General features: G+C 49.7%; 1 protein-coding gene across 3 annotated transcripts in view; it reads left to right on the top strand.

Annotated features, from left to right (window-relative positions):
- The first annotated feature begins 328 nt into the window (after positions 1 to 328).
- The window catches only part of LOC144174113 (uncharacterized), a 350,888-nt gene continuing 327,615 nt past the window's right edge, over positions 329 to 23,601 (top strand). For all 3 annotated transcript variants that reach the window (XM_077702574.1, XM_077702575.1, XM_077702576.1), the window contains exon 1: positions 329 to 928. In XM_077702574.1, the coding sequence (XP_077558700.1) occupies positions 668 to 928 (261 nt within the window). In that variant the 5' untranslated portion in view covers positions 329 to 667. The remainder of the gene's footprint in view (positions 929 to 23,601) is intronic.

Raw genomic sequence — 23,601 nt, forward strand, 5'->3', positions numbered from 1 at the left:
ACGGCCACCACGAATGGCGACGCAAACAAAAGACCTCTCGCCGCACGGCTGAATGCTCGAGAGAGAGCAAGAGTAGCTAGCGTCCGGAGAGAGAGCGAGGAAAAAGAGTGGCGCGTCGCACGCGACCGAAATCCAAAACCGAAACCTCGCGCGCCCAAAAGCACGCGAGCGCCACCCAAGCGAAACCGAAACTCGTACCAGGATTGGTCGGCTGCGAAGGAGAGGCGAGTTCCGATTGGCCGGGCGTTCTTTTCGCGCCCTCTTCGCCTGTTCCCCCCTTCCTTTGGCGGGGGCCAGGAAGCAGGTGGTGGATGTGGGATGGCGAGCGGTCGCTCGCCTGGCTTCACTCCAGCGTCGGTTGTCGCGCTCGGAGCGTGGTGCGGGCACGCGCGCTTGTGTTGGTTGCGGATGTGAACCGTTGCTCCCATGTGAACGGATACGCGCGCGCGCGTGCTGTTTTCGCGCCCTTCAGCTGGTTGTCCAGTGTCGTGAGCCGTGAGCCACAGATGACTGCGGTGGAGGCCCCGAGACACGTCGTTGTCATCCACTGAGCAGTGTTTTAATACTGGCGGCGGTGAACGAACGCAGACGGAAGTGGTCTTCTCTAGCGGCCGGCAGAGATCAGTCAACCCTGGATCGCGCCCAGCAGTTCGCCGGGCCCTACGGCATGGCCCGCATCGCATCGTGCGAGGTGCCGCCGCCGCCGTTGCCGGCCGGCCGCGCGTCGTCGTACGCGGCCTCATCGACGCTACCTTCGCCGGCCATCTGGACGGTGCACGGCAGCACGTTGTCGCCTTCGTACGCCGTGTCCGCGGGAGGCTACGCCGGACCGGTGCCGGCTTCGGTGATCGCCCTATCGGATACCCGGAGCATGACCACGTCCAGGGTGCCGCAGTCCGCAGCGCAGCACGCCTACTACGAAATTACGGTGAGCTGATCACCCGCTACTGCGCAGCGCGAAACGCGACCTGAGCTGACGTGACAAAAAGAAAAAAAAAATGAAGCAAAATTTGTCACAAAACGTTTTCAGTCCGTTGCATGCAAGTGACGGGCTGGCGCTTAAATTTGGGTAATGCGAAGCCTCACCATCGAGTAAAAAATATGCCGACAGTGACAAGAAGGCCCCCTGAACGCAAGATGACGATTGCCGCAAAATGTCATTCGATTCCAGTTCATCGGAAACCGCGTAAATATTTCGAGCGGACTATTTGACAAGTGGTCTGTGGAACTCCCGTTGTAGGCTGCTTGTATTTCCGGTACTGACCACGTAGAAAAACGACGTCGTTCACATTATACAAACACGGGTTGTCACTGGTACGTTGACGTGCCGGCGCGCAAGAAGCCACAAATATGCGGCCGCGAAGCGCGCCCGAGAGACTGTTTGTAAACACGAGAAGGCGTCTAAAAGGATCTCCCCCGCACGGTATGCTGTCGGTTCAGCAAACAGCCTCCTGTATACCAATGGCTAATGGCGCGTTATACCGCATAATTTATGACTCCCATGCGACGGGAAATACATGAATAGATATGTTTTCTTTTGATTTTTCTGTTCCCTTCTTGTTATCACCAGACAGCCGCAGAAACTGACAGTAAGATAGTTGGCAAAATAGATGGCAAAAGGTTGCGAAATTCCTCCGGTTAGCCTGCATGTCCATCAAAATGCGGCTCCAACGGCGTTGCAGCCTGCAAGTAAACTTCGCTGCGAATCCTAGAAGCATTGCCGTTGTGGTGCGGCTTCTCAAGTGCTAGTTCCCTGACAAGCCCTTGAAACAGGTAACGGCTGTTTGATGCCCTGCGTGCGGCAGTCAAATTGGGCAAACGCACAGACCACGCGGAGTGTATGCTTTTGTCGTCTCTGTCGTGCCAGCCCTTTTCTGTGACGACTCGTGAATGATTCAGCCGAACCACAACTCCCTCCGCACGTTACGGCATTGAGTGAGCGGAAAAGGGATGAAATGCGCCTTTGCCCCGATCAAGGGGTACTGCTTATGAAGTAGCCCGAACTTCGCGTCTGCAAGAGGCGACCTGTTAAGTGAGGCGCGATGAAGATTATAGTTCTCTGCGGGGCCATTAATGCTGGTCGAATGTAGCCCAGAAGAAACACACGGGGACGAGAAATATACACACGGACAAGCGCTTGTCCGTATATTTTTCGTCCCCGTGTGTTTTTCTGCACTACATTGGACCACTATAAATTACAAACTATCCCAGTCTAGAGATTTACTAAGTGCCATTGATGTTGTGATTTTCTCACAAGGCTTTAGGGTGGCTCGGTCAACAGGTTTATCGGGTACTTTTCAGGTTTTTAAACGTGACGCACTTCCTTAATAATAACATTCTCGGTGTCTAATCCACAAAGTTCTCATTCGAAAAACGCACATACATCACTAGCACGCACAATATTTCTTCTTCGTCATTCGTATTGACAAGTGCACATGCCACTGACAAAGCGAACAAAAAATAATCGAGGCCACTTGTAATAAAAAGGCTGGAGTTTTCTGCGTAAGGGGATGCTCTATTTCACTTGGCAGCAGGAAATTTGGGTTACTAGGCTGCTATGTGTAATAAATAATAAGTAAATGAGGGGCTCCTTGGACGAATAAAGAAAGAAAATCAAGCAGTGTATACAATGCAAAAGAAAGTAGAAGTCAAGTAGCTTTGGCTGTTTTATGACTGATAACAGTCACTTATAAAATTCTGGAAAAAAGAATTAGCGAAAAACACGCACCACGGGGGGTGAAGACTGAACCCAGAACCTTCAGATTACGCATCCGACGCCTTACAAATCTGGATTGAGCGGCGGTTGTGTTCCAGCTCATACCGGATTATTTATGTGATTTAAGAGCAACCTACGCTGTGGGTTGTTGTCAGCGCAGCTCCGAAAACTCGGGGTAAATGGAACTTTTTTTTAACACTCGGGTCGTGACTCCAGTGTCTATAGTACCTGTCAAGAGCAGTCGATGGCAAGAAAACCTCTTCAGCTCCCTACAGCAACAAAACTGCCAGAACCTAAGCCTTCGCTATTCAAAAAGCTTAACATAATCGGTAAATGAGAGGCACGTTGAATCGAGCGCATAAGTAATGCCATCAGTGTATAACGCTGAGGAACCCACAGGGGCAGCAGTTCTGACCGTCTTTCCAGTGAAGGCGACCATCTTTCAAATGTTCAGGAAGAACGAGGAGAAAAACGCAGCCAAAGCTACTTCTTATAAGCTTTCCCTGACGTTCAAGACTGCTCGATTTCCTTTCTGTATTCATATACATATATCCGTGAAGTTCTGCATTAACCACGACTGAAGATGAGTTTTTTGTGAACTAACTTTCGAAAAACGTTCCGTGCGCGCCGTTGTCCACCGGCTGAACGCTTCGATTCAACCTCATCACAATTCTTCCATCTCACTTCATCGAAGATGATTTATGCTTTTAAATTTATTGGTCTCACAGAAAGGCCAGGCATTCGCCTTATACCCCCCCCCCCCCCCCCCCCGCCTCTTTCCATAGCCATTGAGGCCAAACTTTTTTCTAAAACCAGTCAGACAATTCCGAATTTTTCAGCAGCCCTGGGGAAATATCGGCGGCATCATTAAGTACTCATATTTCTATGCAGGGTGCTTTTTATTAGTTCCGCATAATTCAGCGAACCACGATGGCTTGTCTGGGCGGCCACCGGAAAAAGGAACAATAACCATCAGAGTTCTAGGGCCACTTTCACTTTTTTGTGTGTGTCTACGACCGACGCGACAGTATACCCTGTTTTTCTTTTCTTTCCGTATGCACTGGTAAAACGCGAGGCAGTGGAAACACTTAAGAAGTGTTTATAAGCTTGAATCGCCGCGTGTCTCTGCTTCCCACGGAGACAGCGGACCGATGTCGCCCTCCCCGCCAGGCAACGTGTAGTCAGTCGTCCTTGTAACAAATTACCCCGGACAGGAAACTTACTTAGTTAAATGCAGTACTTCTCTAAAAGCGGGGATTATTTACTCCGTCCGCACTGCAGCTGGGGCCGCGGAAAAACTTGGAATAAATCGATAATTAGAAATAGAGCGATTTCGTTATAACGCATAGCAGTTTTCCCGTGGGCTCTGCCCGGCTTCCCCTCGAGCCGCCTTTTCACCGCCATCACATGCTAAGGACAGAGAGCGCCCGATAAAGAAGAACTTCGATAGTGCCAAGAGGTCTGCTTGGGAACGTAATTACCTGATCGACGGCGCCTCTATAGCGCCAATGTCAAGCGCAGGCGTATAAGGGTCGTCAGGGCTAGTTTCTCGCGCCGCTAAAGGTTATGTGATTTATTACTGGAAGCGTTCTCATTACCTCTAATGATGGTGCTTAATAATTCAACTATGGCGAAAAATTAAGTTCTGCAGTACACCCCGGAGGCGCGAGGTATGGGGCTACGGAATAATTTTGATCGACTCAGGTTCTTCAACGTGTTCCGAAGCCACAACACGAAGACTTCTTGGTTTTATTTATTCATTTCCCCCCACCAATGAAAAGCGGCTTTCGCGGCCAGGATCTAAACCCGTGACCTTGCATGTGCACAGTTGCGAATCGCGTTAACCATGCAGCCACTGCGCCGCGAGTCCTGTGCTCGCAATTAACGTTTAGATCTTAATTATAGAGTCGGCTAATTGGGATAATTACAGCGTTGGCTGCCCTCTTCCCTACTATCGCCCACATTCCCGCGGTTCTGGTAGGCCTCCGTGATCTCCATCGACCACTCGTTGAGAATAACGGAGCCAATTCGCCTAATTCTGAGGCCGGGCAGGCAACCGCGGCATTGCACAATTCGAAAACGACGCGTTGCATCGCGCACTGCTGTATAGCGTTGCTCAAATATTAGGGTAGAATTTTACGCTGGGTCCCCTCATTCTGGGAATTCGCTTCATTGGAGACAACTGGCGAAGAAACCAGTATAGTTTAGAGAGAGAGAAGCTTCTGATCAATGCAGACGGTCGAAAGCCACAATCAAGTGTCTTCCGGCACTTATTTTTTTACTTTTTGCGGGTGAAAAGGTTATATCCATCACCTTCCTGTTAACCTCATGTGCTGCGCCCGAATTAATTGACATATACCGGAATGTGATAAGGCATTAACAAATACGGCCTCCACTTAGTGTAAATTAGAACTCCATTCGTCACGTTGTTTTTATTATACTGGCACTACTGCTTTAAGTTAAGTTCCCGGTGAGCAGAACGGGAAGACGAGACCGTGCAGGCAGTCGCGCCATCAGCAGAGCTCGATTGCGGTGAAGCTTGTTTGTTTCCCTGGAGGACCTAGCTGTCAACATAATCCCACCACCTCACAGCGGCCGCACCGAACTCACTTTCGGTTAACTGGCTGCGGCGAGGAGACGCGAGCGGGAACGTTGGCCCGAGCCGCTCCCACCCCATCACCCGCGGCCCCATCGTGCGCCCGCGGGCCGACACCTGAGCTCCACAACAGCAGCGGCAGGCCGGGAGGAGGGCGTTGGCCGCTGGCACCTCGTCGTCGCTAACCCATTGTGATGCCCGAGAGGGCGGAGGATCATAACAGGCCCGCTCTTCCACTCCACGTCCGTGAGTCACGTCTCAACTGACTCACACTCGTGGCACTTCACAGCCCACGAGGGGGGCGGGAGCTTGGCGTGCGTATACGCACATACCCATCGGCGATATATAATCTCCGGAAGCATCGTGTCACCCGAGGCTGCGCTAACGCGAAAGAGCGGAAGGTGACGACGGAGTTTGGTCTCCGTCGTCCCGCCTGCATGCCCGAGTGCGGCCAAATTGAGACCCTCCTGCGGGCCCGCAACGGACGACAGTAGCTGTTTTCGCGGCCTGTTCGTGGGAAATGGGAGGTGCGGGTGGCGACGATGCGCGATGGGTCCCTCTGTTGTTTCCTTCGCGGGTCGTACTCTTGTCTGTATATACCTAGGGGCTAAGGAGGGCTTAACGTGTATCGGAGATGTGCAGCGCGGCTGGGGGCCCCGCGGTGACAGGCGTGGAGTGCGCGAAGACGAGGAGAGGGGGCAGTAGTTTGTTTCAGTGCGTAAGGTTTCGATAGAAAAATGAATGAATGAATGAATGAATGAATGAATGGCAAGGTTCCTGATATGTAATCGGGGGCTGCGCCTATTATTTGTTCTGTTTCGCAGCCCATTGTTTCATGTGAAATGAATCGCGACGGCCTTGTACATCTGCCGTAATGCTGTCCGAATAACTAAGAGTTCAGACTCTTCCAACATTTTTATTTTTCTTTTCCTCGTCCCAGGGGACGTGGGGAAGAGCGCCTCCAAGTGGATAGACCTGCGACGCTAACTGAGGCCTTTGGTGTTACTGCCACGAATATACGGGAAAATTTTTCCCTAGCAGTTATTCTTGGTAGTCCTCCATTTTAGCTGCGTGAAGTAGTTAAAAGCACTAAGAATGATAACAGGAAAAAGTAATACGCGAGGCCTTCTTGCAGTCTGAGTTACGAGTGGATTATTCACTGGTCAGGTCACGATCCCCAGAAGATACGCGCATTCACAAGTACCAATGTACTTCTTCCCGCTGGTAGAACGAGAAACTGTGCACCCACGAGTAGGCGACTTATTTCCAGCGCAACATGATCGTGGACTCATGTGCATACAAAACTGAGAGGCATGTCCGTCAGAAGGGATATCTACAATACTCGTGCTGTGCCGTCCTCTCTTTATGTAATAGTTGCTACAGCTACGAGAAGCGTCACGTCACTGGCACATCGAGATACGGCACTGTTAACAAAAGAAGTGAAAGGCAGGGAGGTTGGCGCGCCATGCAGATGACGGGAGACAAAAGCAAGCGCGAGCAGCCTCAATGAAGGCTGTAGACCGTAAACGAAGTTAGGGCGAACACGTCGGGCGGCTCGACGAGCCGGGAGCGGCAAACTCGATCGCATTACCCGGGCCCGGCCACAATAATTTTCAATCAAACCCCTTCCTCCTCCTCCCTCCCCTCGCCCCCTCTCGTCCCGTCAGCCACGCGTCCGTATACGAGGAGAGGCACCCGCGTTAGCAGCCACGATTTCATTTTAACCAGCGGTGCTGTCATCCCGCCAGAAGACTCAGCGCCCAAGTCGCCTCTAATGGGGAAGTAAAAGGTTGCGACTTTTGGCGCTTCCGTCCCATCCGTCTGCTTTCCTTGCCCGGGGCAGAAGGGGAGCCGAAGGGGAGACCGCCGGTCGAAGAAAAGGCTCTTCCGTCACGCGCGAGCGCCATCACCAGGTCGATCCCGTCTCCGCCACCGCCCGTCCATTCTCCCAGCGGTATTCCCGCCGCCCGCCGGCAGTTGTGTTCAGCGCAGCGCGTGCTGAGGTCGTCGACTTGTGTGCAGTGGCTTCACTCCAGGCATCATCTAGGGCGAACCCGTCTACGTCTATCCCCAGCACGAATGCTACTCAGAGTTGGCGACGGTACTGTTGTCGGAACCACTTTCGTACGCGACTGTACGCGTGCACAGTACGTACGAAGTAATACGAGTTACGTCGCTCGCTCGCTCGCTCACTCACTCACTCACTCACTCACTCACTCACTCACTCACTCACTCACTCACTCACTCACTCACTCACTCACTCACTCACTCACTCACTCACTCACTCACTCACTCACTCACTCACTCACTCACTCACTCACTCACTCACTCACTCACTCACTCACTCACTCACTCACTCACTCACTCACTCACTCACTCACTCACTCACTCACTCACTCACTCACTCACTCACTCACTCACTCACTCACTCACTCACTCACTCACTCACTCACTCACTCACTCACTCACTCACTCACTCACTCACTCACTCACTCACTCACTCACTCACTCACTCACTCACTCACTCACTCACTCACTCACTCACTCACTCACTCACTCACTCACTCACTCACTCACTCACTCACTCACTCACTCACTCACTCACTCACTCACTCACTCACTCACTCACTCACTCACTCACTCACTCACTCACTCACTCACTCACTCACTCACTCACTCACTCACTCACTCACTCACTCACTCACTCACTCACTCACTCACTCACTCACTCACTCACTCACTCACTCACTCACTCACTCACTCACTCACTCACTCACTCACTCACTCACTCACTCACTCACTCACTCACTCACTCACTCACTCACTCACTCACTCACTCACTCACTCACTCACTCACTCACTCACTCACTCACTCACTCACTCACTCACTCACTCACTCACTCACTCACTCACTCACTCACTCACTCACTCACTCACTCACTCACTCACTCACTCACTCACTCACTCACTCACTCACTCACTCACTCACTCACTCACTCACTCACTCACTCACTCACTCACTCACTCACTCCTACAATGACTTTTCCTCTTTCCTGCATTACTTGATATGAAGGAAAAAAGGTGCCTATAAATTTTTTGCTCAAATAAAGAAAGCGCCTATTTTATTCGTATACGAAATCTTATTTCAAACAGCTCTTCCAAGGGCACTGCTTTGCTCGTTCGCCATAAACCGAAATCCTTGCTATAGCAGCGCGATCCCCCTGTATTCGCGGTAATTGCTGCTTTGCCACAGTTATATTGTTATGCGTTATGCCCGTAATTGTTAGAACTATGCGTTTAGAACAAATAAAAAAAGTTTATCATCATTCGCGTAAGCGCACTGGATGACGCTGCGGCAAAAAAGAAAAAAGAAAAACTCGCTCGCACTCCTATAGCCTTAGAACGAAATATCCAGGAATATATCCCTCGCAGAATACTGCTGCCGGTTAGGCACCTTTCCTTTCTTTCGCTGAAGATACGAAAAAAGAAAGTGTGAATGGCAGCATTGCATCGATCGAGGGTGCGGATATAGTTAATCATATAACGCGTCAGCGAGAAAAAAATTCGAAAACCAATAGCTGCCTGTCTCAATTGACGCCACAATAACAGGCCTCGTGGTCAGGGGAAAATTATGGGAATGAAAGCTAGAAAGCAAATAAAAAAATCATAAAAGGCGAACAAACGAACGGGCAGATCGATAACTAATAACCTTTCTATCGCGTTGTCTATTGAAATAGGTCTGTTTGAGGAATAAGGAAATGCAGTGCGTCGCCAAGGGTACCCTTACTTATCATGACTAGATACAAACTAGATTAAAAGTGGAAAAAATGCACAGACTCAAGCTTTTGTCAAAATATTTGGGGTATAAGACCAAGTGATAGTGCCAACATCAGCCTGGGACAAAGTATGTGCGTTCGCTCGAAAGCATCGTTTCTTGCTGCACTCATCGAACTCAAACATTCGAAAAAAATTTGAGGCTAGTTTAATTCACGAAGATCACACGCGAGTACCCCAATCAAAGTTATGCAACACACTTGCGGATATTTAACCAAGCCCGAAATCGCCACCCCGCTGATGCGTGGCACGCGCTGCCTTTCTCCCAAACGTGCTCCTGCAGTATGACCCAGTGACATTAAATCATGGGAAGGAAACGCTTTAGTTTCAAAGCCACCATGAAGGACGCTTTTCCTCGCAATGCACAGAATTTCTGGGGCCAAAAAAAGTGCGGGCCCGGCCGCAGCCATCATTCATCGGGCGGCCGCTGTTCGTCTCCTCCCATGGATCCGAGCCGCACACCCGCGGCCGAGGCGCGCTCCTCAAAGTCGGCCAAAGTGCTGAGCGGGCGCTTTCCCCTTTGCCCGCCTGCGTCTAAACGAGGGCGGCTTCTCCGCTCGGCTCGGGCCTGGTGTTCATAATCGGCCATTTGAGGAGCACAATACGTCGGCGGCGGCGCCGCTAGCTGCTGCCCCGGCAGCGTTTTTCTCGCCAGCTTGATATGGCTGCGCATGGACGACGGAAGGACAGAAGAAAAATTGGCGGGAAAGAAGCGCTTTCCCGCCGTTTCTGCCTGTGCGACGAGACGCGCGAGCAACGCGACTTTTCTTTTCTACTACAGCGGGGGTCGTTGGGGGCCAAAGTTTCTCGCTTAGTGATAATTAAGGGAAGCGCCTCCATTGCTCGCGCCTTGACTCATTTCTTGTGGATTCACTAAACGGAGCGAGAAAAAGTGGCGCAGGGAACGAAGACTGCGGCTTTTCCAGAACACTGAGGTCTTGAGAGAGCTTCTTGCAAGGCGTCGATAAGCGCTTGGAGGCAAGGCACTATCCTCTCGGTCAGAGAGCTCCCCGGACAACAAAGGGCGCTCACCGCCAGTGTCTTGACCCAGCTCAGCGTTGCCAGATGTGCTCGAAAAATACACAAGTTATAAAGTACAGACAAGGCCTGCTGCATCGAAGAAGCAGATTAAAACTTGCGAGTAGAAGGGGCTGTTAACAATACCTTTGCACATTTAGGACCTATTTCTTTTCTCTTATTGTAGGCATTGCTGGGAAAAGGCAGCAGTCAGTAAGCAAATGTTTGATCGAATTCTACTTTCAATATAAAATGCAGCTTTGTAGCAATGAAACAAAACATCCGGCACGTATAGGCGCGTATCCACGTACGCGGCTCAGTCGTCCTGTGGCGCTGCAAGTGTTGGAGGGTCCATAACATCGAAGTTTCATAGTAGCACTAGGAGCCGAAAATCCGTTTCTTCGCTTTAGCAATTAAGCGAATGGGAAAGAAAGTCATTGTTTAATTCGTCGTTCTTCATGAATCTGTTAGTATTACTTGTCTGGCATGCAGCCCGTTCTCTAATGACCACGTCAAAGGCAATTGGAAATGTAGATCACTAAACAATAGTGTCATTTGTATTTCTTTTTTAAGTACAGTAGGTGGAGCTGAACAAGATTATTCAGACCGTTGGCAGACTCCGGAAATTGTTTTTTTTTTTCCTGTGCCTTCCCCGCAGTGACCCAGTTTTCTAAATGTCACAAAAACAGCAAAAGCTCCATCTCAACTCGTAGATACTTGCCACTGCCGCACATCGGCTCAAAATGGGTTCTCCCCTTCGTCAAGCAGGATAGCAACAAAAATGCCAGCGCGTGAAACTCTGCGTCTGCAGCGTTTTGTTTACATCGGCCGAGAGCCGCGGATAACCAAGCCGCTCGCTACGCGACCTGCAGCGCAATGTGAGAAATGAAGCAAGCGGGGGAAGCGGAAGAGCGTCGGCCACAACAGAGTCGGCGCCCGTTGCAATCAATAGGCTCGCGGGGAACGGCCGTGCACCATGGTATAGCTGACGCGGCGCGATATAAAAGCCCATCGTCGGCCCGCGGGATGCCACCACCACCAGCGGGCCGAAAATCATTTTGAAAAAAGTGCTGCCGCTGCAGGCGCCGTCCGAAGCGAGCCACATGCCCGCGGTGGCTAAAAGCCGGCCGTCGGCGCACTTCTGGCAGAGTAGCCGCAGGCACTTCGGGTGGGTTATTCCTGGGCGTCGCTGGTAACTGTTCCGCAGTGCGCGGAAGTGGGGGGTCGTAAAGAGCGCAATTCAGACGCCGTTGCCGCTGCTTTCGAGGTCCCCCTTGATGCTGCTCATCAAAGTTCCCGCGCATCGCTAAGTGCGCAACGAAGTTTCTAAACGCAATACAGAAAGAGTAGTGGTATGAGTGGAATTTTTTTGGATTCATAAGGGTTTCTTGGTTCCATACAAGAGTGTTTTCTTCCTATTAGGTTGCTGGCCTTCCCATCGTCTGCTGGGGTAGTGCACATAGTTTATCGTACAACATGATAATGGAGATTTCTGTTTTCTCGCTGTTAATCAGCGCATTCATAGAACATGTGACGTCTTAATGGACGTGGATCAAATTAAACATGCTGCATGATACAACACTGCTATACGCAGATTTCGGCATTGGGAATATAGTATTGCGACTCGAGTAGATATGAAGCCGCGTTGTATACCGAAATCAAGTTTGCAATATGGCCACATGCAGCGGCGATGTTTTGAAATGAAGAGGAGCTTTCCATTTCTAAACAGAGGAACGGCAGCAGTTTGCGCATATCTCCACACAAGCACTGGATTCACCGCCCCGATAAACGGCGGCATCCGCAAAACAGGCACACATGTATATATATACATGCGTGCCTGCTTTGCGGATCGCCGTGTATCGGATGCCGCGTGTATCAGAAAGCTACGCAGCTTTCTGGAGAAGCTAGGGACGAGAAGATAATAAAGCGGAGATAACTGTAAATGTCGCCGTGTAGAGAGTCCCCGCTCGCAGGTATCTTCGCTGCCTCGCCAAGCTAATCATTTTTGACAATGGCTTGATTTATAAGTTACAGCCTGAATAATATCTCTGTACCAACGGTTGAGGAAAGTTTTATTTTGGAGGATTAGATTCCTTTAAGTTTTGCTTTCCGCACACGTACAACCGGTAAAACGCTGGATTCTATAACAGTAGTTTCAACTTCAACTTGTTAAATATGAAAACTTCCGAAACGTATTCTTTACGAACATGTTGGAGACAAAGGAGGAGGGCTTAGACTTCAGAACGCCGGAGTAGTTCTCTTCAAATCCAGCTCGGAGGATGCAGGATAAGGCTGAAAGTACGAAAGCTGTGTTATAAACAAGTGTTTTACTGACTGTACATGAGGAGGATTGATAGGAAGTTCCACGACTTAGGAGCGCACAGTAAAAACGATCCTGTCCTCGCCTCTCTTTTTTTATCGTTTTGCTTTTGTTTTTGGGTTTTGAAGAATCTGACACCTCTACATAAAGTTAGCGAATGCGTTTCTTAGGCCGTCGGCGCCGCTACTTTGTTTGTTATTCACAGTATATAGATCGAATGCATATATCTACGCAATCCTCGAGTATTTTTTTTTCTTTTAACACGAAAGTCTTTTATTCCTGGATACACCAAGATTTGACTGACATCATTTCCATCACGGAAGAAGCAAGCGGCCTGTAAAGGGTGCACCCTTGCACACAGGGTCTTTTTGCGGGGAAGCAATCTTTAGTACTAAAGAGTACGTTATACTTCGGGTTGCTCGTTTTCGGGTTTTATATTTTAACACGAAAGTGTTTAATGCCGGGATACACCAAGATTTCACTGAGGTCATATTCGTCACGAAGCGACGCCAGTACACCTTTGCCGAAGCGATTCACCAGCAGGGCGTCGCTCGCCAAGCACACCCACAAGACAGCCGCCGACCCGCAAATCATGCTCAGCTGCAGATTTCGCTGCACATTTCACTTTCGTGTTTTACCGATTCCTGTGACAGACGAATGAACCACAGTTTTTTTTTTCGTTGGCTTCACAAGCACTCACATACACATTTTTTTTTCCCGCTCAGACAAAGAATAATTTGAAACACTCACCCCAGACATTAAGACGTGGAGGTTCGATTTCGCTACATAGTAACTCCCATTTACGTCGCTATCGAGGGACTATACCGTTCTTGCTTAAGTTGAAACCCTAATTCGGGAAGCATCCGCGTGGATACAGTGACGGCTGCGCCTTTCACGAGGCCACTTTACGTCCTGCTCTTACATCATGAAAACTTCACGGCATCAAAGCGCCGAGCTGGGCCAATTTATCCCTTCCTTTCGTAGCGCGCGAAGTAACGAAGTCCGGCGAACAGTGTGAGCCAAGCACGCGCGCATTACCAAGCTGGTTACAAGAACACCGAGGAAGAATTAGTGAGGCCCAACGACAGGGACCGCCTTTGGCGTAAGAAGAAAAACGGAGCACCGCCAGCTATCGAAGCAAGAATACTTGATGGTCTCAAGAACGTGGACCTTCACAGAGACAAGATTTTCGCGCTGAAACTTCGCAGCGACGTGCTCGTTAATACGCTCAGTCTGGGAACTCCCTTGCGGACGATGAATGTGTTATTGGAGAACCGTCGTACGAAATTTTCTGATCACAACTCAATTCTTGCCTCTTTTCTACTTGAAACGGCTAGCTCCAAAGGTTTAAAGAAATTTAAATAGGCTAGTGCGCTTGCGGTGCAGTTTGTTTAATTTTCCCCCTTTATTTTCCTATTGTCATTCAGAGGGTTATATGAACACTGCTATAATTTATGGAAAACATTTAGCGAATAGCAGTAATAAAAGTGACAAGCCCCTTGATGATTCGGCGTCGTATGCGGGTGTACGTTACACGAAATGTCAAAGCATCATTGACCCAGTAGTCGGTGTAACCAACGCACGTCGAGCAAACAGATTACAGCTGTACAATTACAGGTAGCAATTAAGTAAAAAAATACCGACAATGCTGCGAATACAAATTGTCGAACAGTTGTTCTTTCTCATCTAACGCAGCCTCGGCCGTTGCTTTTATAATGAGGGCTGTCCTGAATTTTCTATTCGTGTTCCACTTAACCTTGAAACATTCGGCTGGCCCCGGGGTCCACTGATTGGCCATATCTTTCCATAAACAGGAGAATAGATAGAGGGGGAGAGGTAAGGATAGAGGGGGAAGGAGAGGAAGAAATAGTTGACGGACGTGAAAGCGGTCCAGGTGTAACAAAAATAAAAATTTAACGCTGTTGTGAAGCTGCAGGAAACCTAATTCTTTTGGCTGTTTAGTAACAGCGACAGCCGCCCTCTGTGTGGCTTCCGACCTATAGCATTGACGGCAGCGTGATTGCCCTAATTTGCATTTCCCGATCGCATTGTTACGTGCCAGGGCGCGTTCGTTCCTTTGTACACACACGACCGGCGTCAAAGTTCGTCGTGCGCCATTGCGTGGATTTCGCAAAGCTATCAAACGCATCCTCATTGCAGCCGTTCCCGTCAGCAGCCGCAACAACAGAATGCACCACGCTTCTCCCGCTACCCCCCACGCGTGAAGGGCCGAGCGCTTCGGTTGTTCTGAGCAGGGCGCTGAGAGGTTGGACGCTGCCCGAAGAGAATTCGCGCAGTGCTTTGGGCGATTGTTTGGCAAAGCCTCTTCCTCTTGTCCAACACGGGACGATTGCTTTCGCAACAATCGACGACGGTTTGCCGCGCGATTGACTTCGGCTCCTCGGCCGAGTGCGTAGCGCAGCGGAGTCATGGGTCCGCGAGAACTGGGTTACCGAAACAGACACAGGGCGCATCGTTTGTTTGTGCGGCGGGACAAATCCTCCCCTGGATACCAACGAGGTCGCTCTAAAGTCCAGAGCTATGGGTGGCCCTTGTTGCCGCTAAGCAGCGGAGCACGCGTTTTTAAATCTTTTTTTTTTCTGTTCTCCTCATGGCGAACGAGTTAGAGGAAGTTTGCGCGAAACTTGGTGCGTGCGTGAACCACTGCCCACAATGCATGCGGCGCACAGGCTGACCGGGTCATCACGATTTTTGCCGTTGCCGCTGAGGGCGGTCTCGCTCTCACTTGTCCCCCTTCAATCGACAGGGACGTTTCTTGCAGCCGTTGGATGGATGAATGGCAGGCGGCGTGCGTGTGGCTTTGAGAGTTCTGTAGCACGCGCGCCCTCTGTTGTGCCGCCGCGCACAATGGCCCCTGTCTGTGGTCAGCGAGTTTTGCGGTTAATTTTCTCGGCGCGAAAGCGGCACGCCGCGGGACAATGAACGAGGCTTGTTTACACCCAGGCAGAAGGGAAGCGGCTCGAGACCCGGAAGTTTGTTTCCAGTTCGACCTTATTACCTCTAGAAGAAAAAAAAAAAAGAAAGAAACAAGATTGGGTGGCAAGGTGTTACAGTGTGAGAGGCTGAGAGATTTTTAATCTCCTGACAGCAGTGTTACGACACAGCAAAGTGTACTGTCGGTCCAGTTGGTAGGTCATATTGCAAAAGTTTAGGGCGTCACAAGGAACAACGGCAAGAAAGACGGCAGGACAAGCGCTTGTTCTGTATTCTTGCCGTTGATCCTTGCCGCGATGTTAACTATTGTAAGAGAATATGCAGAGTAAAGAAACAATAATTTGCAGAAAAGTATGGCCAATTGTATCTTTGTCTTATTCCGTATGTAGCCAGGAAAAATTTAGCGTCGTTTCACGCGGTGAACTTGAGATTATCGCGGGAACGGGGGTGCTGCCTTTAGGTGATTCTTGGTTATTCTTGTGTAAGCAACGTTATTGTTGTGTTAAAAGTGATTATACATATGTTAATTGGCAAATATTCATTCACTCACTCACACGCTCAGCAGGTGAGCCACTCTGCGCATGCGCAAGCATTGCCTATCAACGAAGACGGGAGCACTTCTTTCTTGCTGGCCCGGCATTCTATTGCTCAGTTTGACCTCGCACACGGGACGGGTTTTTCGCAAGTGATTCTACAGCTCTCACACCCGCGCTAAAATGCATTAACTTTGGGGAAAGCATTCTTCCTCCGAGAAGGGAAGATCCGAGATGTGCAGCACTGTGACGAAACTATGGCACGTACTACAGCACCGTAAGCGGCAACCGACTCCATTCGTGGGAAAATAAGAAACAGGAAGAAAATGCTTCATCAAACTGCAACAAAGATGAGTCCAGCGTCCGACTTCGCCCGCTTTCTTTGTATTTTGATTTTTTAGCATCAAATTTATGATTTAACTTTGTTATGTCCCGAAATATTCCTTGTTGCGCGAGTCCGTTTAACTCACCGTAAGCTGCTTCGCATCAAGAGCTTAAGACGGGTATCAGGCATGATGAGGCGTTCCTACATTTCTTTCTCCGCAATGGTATACGTGTCCATTTTTTTACTCATTTGATCCAGTACCCACGTGCTCGCTTTTATTGCCATTGAGCAAGAAGCGACGGTGCGTCTCGTAAAGCTAGCAATGATCCTTGCTTTATTCGACCCAAGCAACCGTGAATCCTTTAATTCTTCATATTTACTCTTACGCACAGTCGGGGCTTGTATGGATCCTTTGCGCCTATTTTCCGCTGTTGCGAAACCAGTTTATTAAGGGCATGGAGCGCGCGGCTAAAGCTGCGACGTTTCTTTCAAAAAGCCGTGCAATATTCATCCCGAATGTTCCACCGCCCGTCGTTTCCCCATGTCCGGGGCGATAACTTTATCATAAGGCAGAGGGAGGCATTTCGGAAAACGTCTTCGCAATGTCCGTTCCTGGTGGGCGAATAAATCAGCCGCAGGCTGCTGCGAGAAGACTTTTCTTGCAATATCCATAGTCTGTAATGGCGGGCGATGAGAGAGAGCTCTGGGAGATGAGGACGAAGAATACGCATTACAGCGAATTGAAAAGACGCGCTCAAAAAGCGTGGAAATGTACTGCTAAGCAGCCGCGCTCTGTCCGCATCGTGCATGACAATGTTTGCTCAAATATTGATGAGCTCAGAAGCGCCGCGGATAAGAGAAGCGCTTGAACTGGCGTTTGGAGAGAAGTTGATCGTATCAGAAGAGAAGGACTAAAAATTCGGTCGAGCGCTGTTCAACGTCCTTGGGTGAAAGGCATAAGGACGAAAAGAGTTTAGGGGAATACATTCACGCGTTGCGTCCTCTTTACCGGAAGGCGCCTGCATTCAACGACTTTTCTGTGCTGCACAGCTGATTCGTTGCCAAGTTCGTTGCTTCGCTATGCGTGTCACGGAAACGAGGTTAGGACGCAAAGTGACTGTCAAAATTGTCGTTAGTTTCATATAAATTATTATGACGTACTTGACTTAACAAACAGGACCATCAATTACGCCGTCAAGGTCACAGGCCAGTACGGACAAAGTGTACGTATGCACAACGTGCGAGTCAAGGTCACAGGCCAGTACGGACAAAGTGTACGTATGCACAACGTGCGAAGGAGGTGACCGCGGCCTCTCTCGAACGTTTCAAGCAGTGGAAAGAGGGGGGGCGCATAACTCAGCCTATCCCGAAATGGAGAGGGCTGATGACAATTTTTCTTTCACCAACTACGCAGTAAGCTTGCGCTGCATATACGTCCGCTTCACCCAAATGATCTGCAATTTTTTGAGCCCTGAATAAGCACAAAAATGAACAACGCAATCTGAAGGTCATGTAGACTGCTCACAAAGTCTCAAAGTTCTTTTATTTTAAAAATGAATACCTCTTTCTGACTTTTCTTGCCTTTTCTAGCTTTTGTTGTCGTTTTTACTTCGTCTTTTTTTCACGTTTCCCCTTTCATTTTTTACCTTGTATGCTAAGTCCCCCCTCCCCGAAACGAAATCCTGGCGTACATCGCTGTACGAAGACAAGCGGACACCCGGCATCCGGAACGCCCGCTCCCTAACTGCAAAACGCGCGCGTTTTGTCCAGAGGTTACGTGGATGCGGCTCCGTGACGGCTGTGTGTGCACGTACTCGTGTGTAACGGCGGAGCGCCCGGGGGAGGCCAATAAAAGCGATGTCCAGCGTTCGCTGTGCCTCGAGCAGCGCGCGTTGACATCGCACGCGCGGACCTCTATAAACAGACCCGGGGCATATTTGTCCGCGCCGAAAACCCGCCCGGGGACCGTATGTGCGGGTCGGCCCGTCGATTGGGCCGCCGTCGCAAAACGAGGATGCAACACGAGAGAGCGCGCTGTATACGCCCAGGATGCGCTGTGCTGCAAAGCGAAGCCCCACTGGACGAGATGTGCGCCACGTGGGGACCGGGGTGTGTGCGTAGTTGTTCCGAAGGCTCCCTTTTAAAGCGGAGCTTTCTTTGCCTCGCTGATGGCGCCGTTCGTCGCGCAAAACGCACTACAGGAAAGCCAACTTTACACTTCGCCTTAAAAGACACATCAAGCGTATTAAGAATAAAGAAACGCTTCTCGTGGTCGGAATCGAACCGCGGTCTTTCGCGTCATGAAGCCGACGTCTATACACTGCACCACTCCGACACAGTGGAAGCATTTGGATTTTGGACTCAAGTTGCTTCAGGAAAAGCTTCGTGTTTTAACCATCTTTCTGCTATGAAAGGGGCTTCGATTTTTTTAAAATCTTATCTTCTTTCCTTTTTTCAGCGAAAAACATTGCTATACACACAAATAGGTCTTTCACCAGACCACGGCGGATGGTCTGAGCTGCTCTCTCTCTCTCTCTCTCTCTCTCTCTCTCTCTCTCTCTCTCTCTCTCTCTCTCTCTCTCTCTCTCTCTCTCTCTCTCCTCTCTCTCTCTCTCTCTCTCTCTCTCTCTCTCTCTCCACTTTGCGTTGAATTAATGCTAGCAGACCTGCCTTATTTACAGCTGGGAGGGATTTTTCCTCCTATTTTTCGCTCAGGGCTTTAAACACACGAATGGAATCGTGACACTTACACAATGGCTTTAAACTACAAAAAATTACGCCCACCTCCCCTCGCGGGAACCCTGGTGGGATGCGACGCTGAAGGGGGTTCCATTGTGCGTTTCCGTTGGATCGATTACTCGAATTGTCGGGTAATGCGAGAGAGAGAGAGAGAGAGAGAGAGAGAGAGAGAGAGAGAGAGAGAGAGAGAGAGAGAGAGAGAGAGAGAGAGAGAGAGCAAACGTAGCGCGGACGACCGTCGACTGAGAGACCGGCCGCAGCGCGGCACTCCGCTTATATGCGCAGCGCGCCCGAAGGAGAGGAGACCGCGGAGAGAGAGGGCGCTGCATATGCACACAGCGCGCTTGCGCCGCGCGCAGCGCCGCCCACCGGCGGAGTGAGAGTGCGCTGCGCCACGCGCCCGCAGATGTTGGGCGAGAGTGTTCGCTATCGGAGAGAGGGGAGGGGGTGAGCGGAGGAGAGACGCAGCTGTGCGGACGCGGACGCCGCCGACGACGGACGCAGGACAGGGCCGCCGGCAAGAGATGCTCCTCTCAGCGTCGCATCTAAAAAGCAGCTATTACGGTCCCACAGCGTAGTCTTTTTTTCCCGCAGCGGTGGTGAAAGAGTCCCTCCACAGACCAAACGGGTGGCTGCACAAGACGGACATTGGGGGGTCGACCGTTGCATTTGCTTTTCGAGCGTAAATTTGAATGTTGACGCTTATATCCCCCTTTTTAAGGGCTACTATATGTTGATGTTTAAACATGTCCTTGGACGGGTCAGTGAACTGAAATTTTTTGGGGTCTCGTATTTGGTCTTCAAATCAAAAAAGACGAAACAGTCGTTTCACGAAGTGAAATCCTATTTCACTTGAGTACACTGTCTCTCATTACTGCCGTAATTGTTTATTTAATTATTCTCTTGTGTTTATCTAATGGTTTTTCTAATTATTTCTCTTATTAGCCCGCTCGAAAACAGCACATTTGCGTTGATTATTCCGCCGTAATAGCTCCACCGCTGACTTCATCCTTGAAGTTGTGTCAACTTTTTACGTTAAGGTATGTATGTCTCGGACCCCGGGATCCTTCGTGTCCGTGGGCAGAAAAACCTTTGTGGCGCGAGCACAAAGCAGGGGAGAATGAACGACAGTGTACTGGAGGAGAGAGAGAGCGCCGAACAGGGGACACGCGGTTTCATTGCGGCCCGAAAGTTCACAGGCAGTCGAGGCGAATCGTGCCCACTGTTTTTCTTGTCCATGATGGTTACATGATGGCAGGAGGAGGAGGAGGAATAAAAGTGTAATCGAGCAGTCAATGTTGTTGGGCTGACCGGCAGGTGGGGGATCTCCTTAGTCCATGAAGTCCTGTGTCCTAGCTGCCTGTCTAGCCCGGTCTACCAGATTTTGTTGGTAGTGATGTCCATACTGACGACGATGATGGTGGTGATTATGATGACAACAATGACGGAAACAACGAAGAAGACCATAGGCACGTGACGCCACCTAACATAAGTGCGGATAAACACACCGTCCCTGCGGACCAAGATTTCTGTGGTAAGTAAAACAGGGCGACAGCAGCAAGTACGCGTTATTACTATTCGATACTATAATTAGCCGCTACAATCCAGTACTATCTACAGTTTTTAAGTTCTTCCGTCTAGGTAGCTGCCTGGCGATAGCGGCCCACTCAATTGCGGGGGCCGCCGCTCCAGGCGCCGGCATCACACCGCCTGGCGCTGGATAGCCATGCACTGGGGGCCGCGACGTGACGGCCATTCGTTTACGATTCCCCAGGCGCGACGGATGTGCCAATTCGTTGCCTCTTTCTCTCCGCGCGTCCCGTTATCTGCGCGCCTTTAGCTCCGACAGGCCGGCACCAAACAAACGGACACGGCGAGAGCAGCGAACGAACAGAGCAACAACGGCGAAGAGAAGCTGCGACGTAGAACAATATTGCGTCTTATGCCCACTCAAGTCTCTTCCCTCTCTCGAGAGTGAAGCATGACTCGTTTAAGTCAGCAGAACGCAGTGGTCGAGAGCGCCTATGAGGCCGTTTCGCGAGCCAGCTCGTCCACGCGCGCTACGACGACGGACGGCTTATATGACCGGCATGAAAGTTCGATGACCAAAATACCACGCTGCCTCCATCGCCGCACTTTTGTTCTTTCTGCAGCTTATTTCTTTGTGCGGCGACTCTCAAAACAGCGTACAATATAAATGAAGGCCCGTTTGTCGCTCACCATATGCTCCGCCCCAGCCCTTCCGCCTGGACTATTGATTCTTTTTTCACGTGGTTGCGCTGCCTGTCTGCGCACTTATTTTTACTTCTAGGTTTTTAGAGGCCGCCGATATGGGATGAACGACAGTGTCCAGACGTCCATGCATAATCCAGTGCGCTTAAACCTTTTTCTTTTCTGTTCTTCTACACCTCAAGCAGTATATCAACTCAATAATACCACTAAGGTCAGGTCATTTCTTCCAACTCAGGCTCGCTCTTTTTTGTATAAATCTAAGGGGATGTGAGTAAACACGACTATTTCGTATAAACTGCATTAACCAGCGAGTCTTCGGGTATACTTAAATATCCAGTGTCTGTTCTAAGACTGAACTCGCTCGACTCTCAGAGAGAATGAAAGCTCCAATTTTGGTCCCTCTTTTATGAGCGCATAAGTGATATGTCGAGCATACACATAATGTCCTCCAGATAATGACAAATCGGCGTACAAACGTATGGAGATATCTATGCATGGAGCAAGGAGCACACATATTTGACGCCTTAACTCTGTCATGCGGCTCCCACGGACGTCTGAAGGTAGAGATTTCTTTGCGCTTTTTCATGATGAAATATTTTAAAAATTTCTGCTTCGCTACATACCACTACTTCAAACCCACACGCATTGGCAATTTATTGTATATGCACCTCAATTCAATCACTAGCTGCTGTTCTTTTCTTTTTTTTTTTTTCTACGTCACTCCCTCAAAAGTGGATTGGACTCCAGCTCCACCCACGCCGAAATCCCATCCACGTAAAAGATAACCTATGTCAGCTTTCGCACCAAGCGGCTAGCTCTGAGAGTGAGAGAGAGAGAGAGAGAGAGAGAGAGAGAGAGAGAGAGAGAGAGAGAGAGAGAGAGAGAGAGAGAGAGAGAGAGAGAGAGAGAGAGAGAGAGAGAGAGAGAGAGAGACGATTCTAACTTAACCTCGCTACTTTCTCCTTGATATCTCCTGTAGCAACAGAAGTTAAATGGATCCAATATTTCTGCAGGAGCGCGTACTGCTGTCGCGAGCCCGGCGCAACAAATCGGGCTGCAAATCTTAGTGCACCGCTGGATGGCTCTATCACTATCGTCATCCACGGTACACATCTTCCGAACAGTCGAAGCTCGCTCTATAACCGGATCTATACCTTGTCTCTTTTCGAATCCGAGGTTCCATTTTGCCAGCAACCTTTTCACTTGTTTCATTTTTATTTTTTTAAGCATCCAAGACGAGACAAAGCGGATGACACCGACTCGGCGTGCGTCTATGCACTCAAGGCATTCACCAACCGGCCACAATCGATCTGTTTACTGTAAAACTTCTAGGAGGTAGTTCCTTTTTTTTTTTTTTTTTCGTTTGTATCGAGTCTCGCACTCAGAAGAAAAATAGGGAAAAAGAGAGACAAAAGTCCCGGTGTGTTCGGATAAAACCTTTGTTATACCTCGCTTTGTTTCTCTCCGTCGATCCATGTCGCGAATCAGTTCTTTTGCCTGGTTCGTTTCCGCGTGACTACTAATATGCGATACGCTACGCGCCCGTCTCTTGCCTGCTTTTAAACATGTGCTCTGGTTCGTTCAGTTCGCTGGTTTTGCTCGTGAACGCAGCTGCGGTGGATTGAAAAACGTGATTGTATAAACGTCTGTTGAAGCATGATGGGGGGGGGGGGGGGGGGGGGGGGATTTCATCCGACAGCCGGGCTCAGATAACATATACGCTCGCAGGTGAAAGCTGAATGCTATCTGCGCAACCATAGAACCAAAATAATCAGAGAGAGTAGAGAGATAGAGCGGAAGGTAATAAACACGCCACTGATAAGACTATAATTGATTTTTTATAATATTTGCGTCCCATGCAGAGTCACGAGTCCCTTTGCTTGATGGTCCCGCAAATCAAGCGCTGTAGGAGGTCTGGTATTTTTGGTTTTGCGGGTTTGCGTTTAACAAAGAAGCCTTTCATGTCATTCATGTGTGTGTGTGTGTGTGTACGCGCGGGCATGTGTTAGCGCCGAATAGTACGACGAACTCGTGTAGCTGTGTTAGCCTGGGAAAATAAAAAAACAGTTATTTTGCTACGCCTGAATTTACTTGGTCGAAACATCCCTGCAGCAACAGTTTTTAGTTATTCGTTCATTGCATCAGAGAGCCTGCCCGCGTATGTACACGTCATTACGCGCACGTGCCATTATACCCAAAGGATTATAGTTAATCCAGAACCTTCATCTTAATCCGGTGCGTTGAAGGGCAAAATTGATGTTTTTTGTGTGTGCGTGTGAATTTAGTCTGGCTACACTAACGTACTTTAACCATGCAACATGTGTGATACTTTGA

Source organism: Haemaphysalis longicornis, unplaced genomic scaffold (genome assembly GCF_048455015.1).
Source record: "Haemaphysalis longicornis isolate Haplotype H1 unplaced genomic scaffold, Haemaphysalis longicornis Haplotype H1 scaffold_3, whole genome shotgun sequence".
NCBI classification, from domain to species: Eukaryota; Metazoa; Arthropoda; class Arachnida; order Ixodida; family Ixodidae; genus Haemaphysalis; species Haemaphysalis longicornis.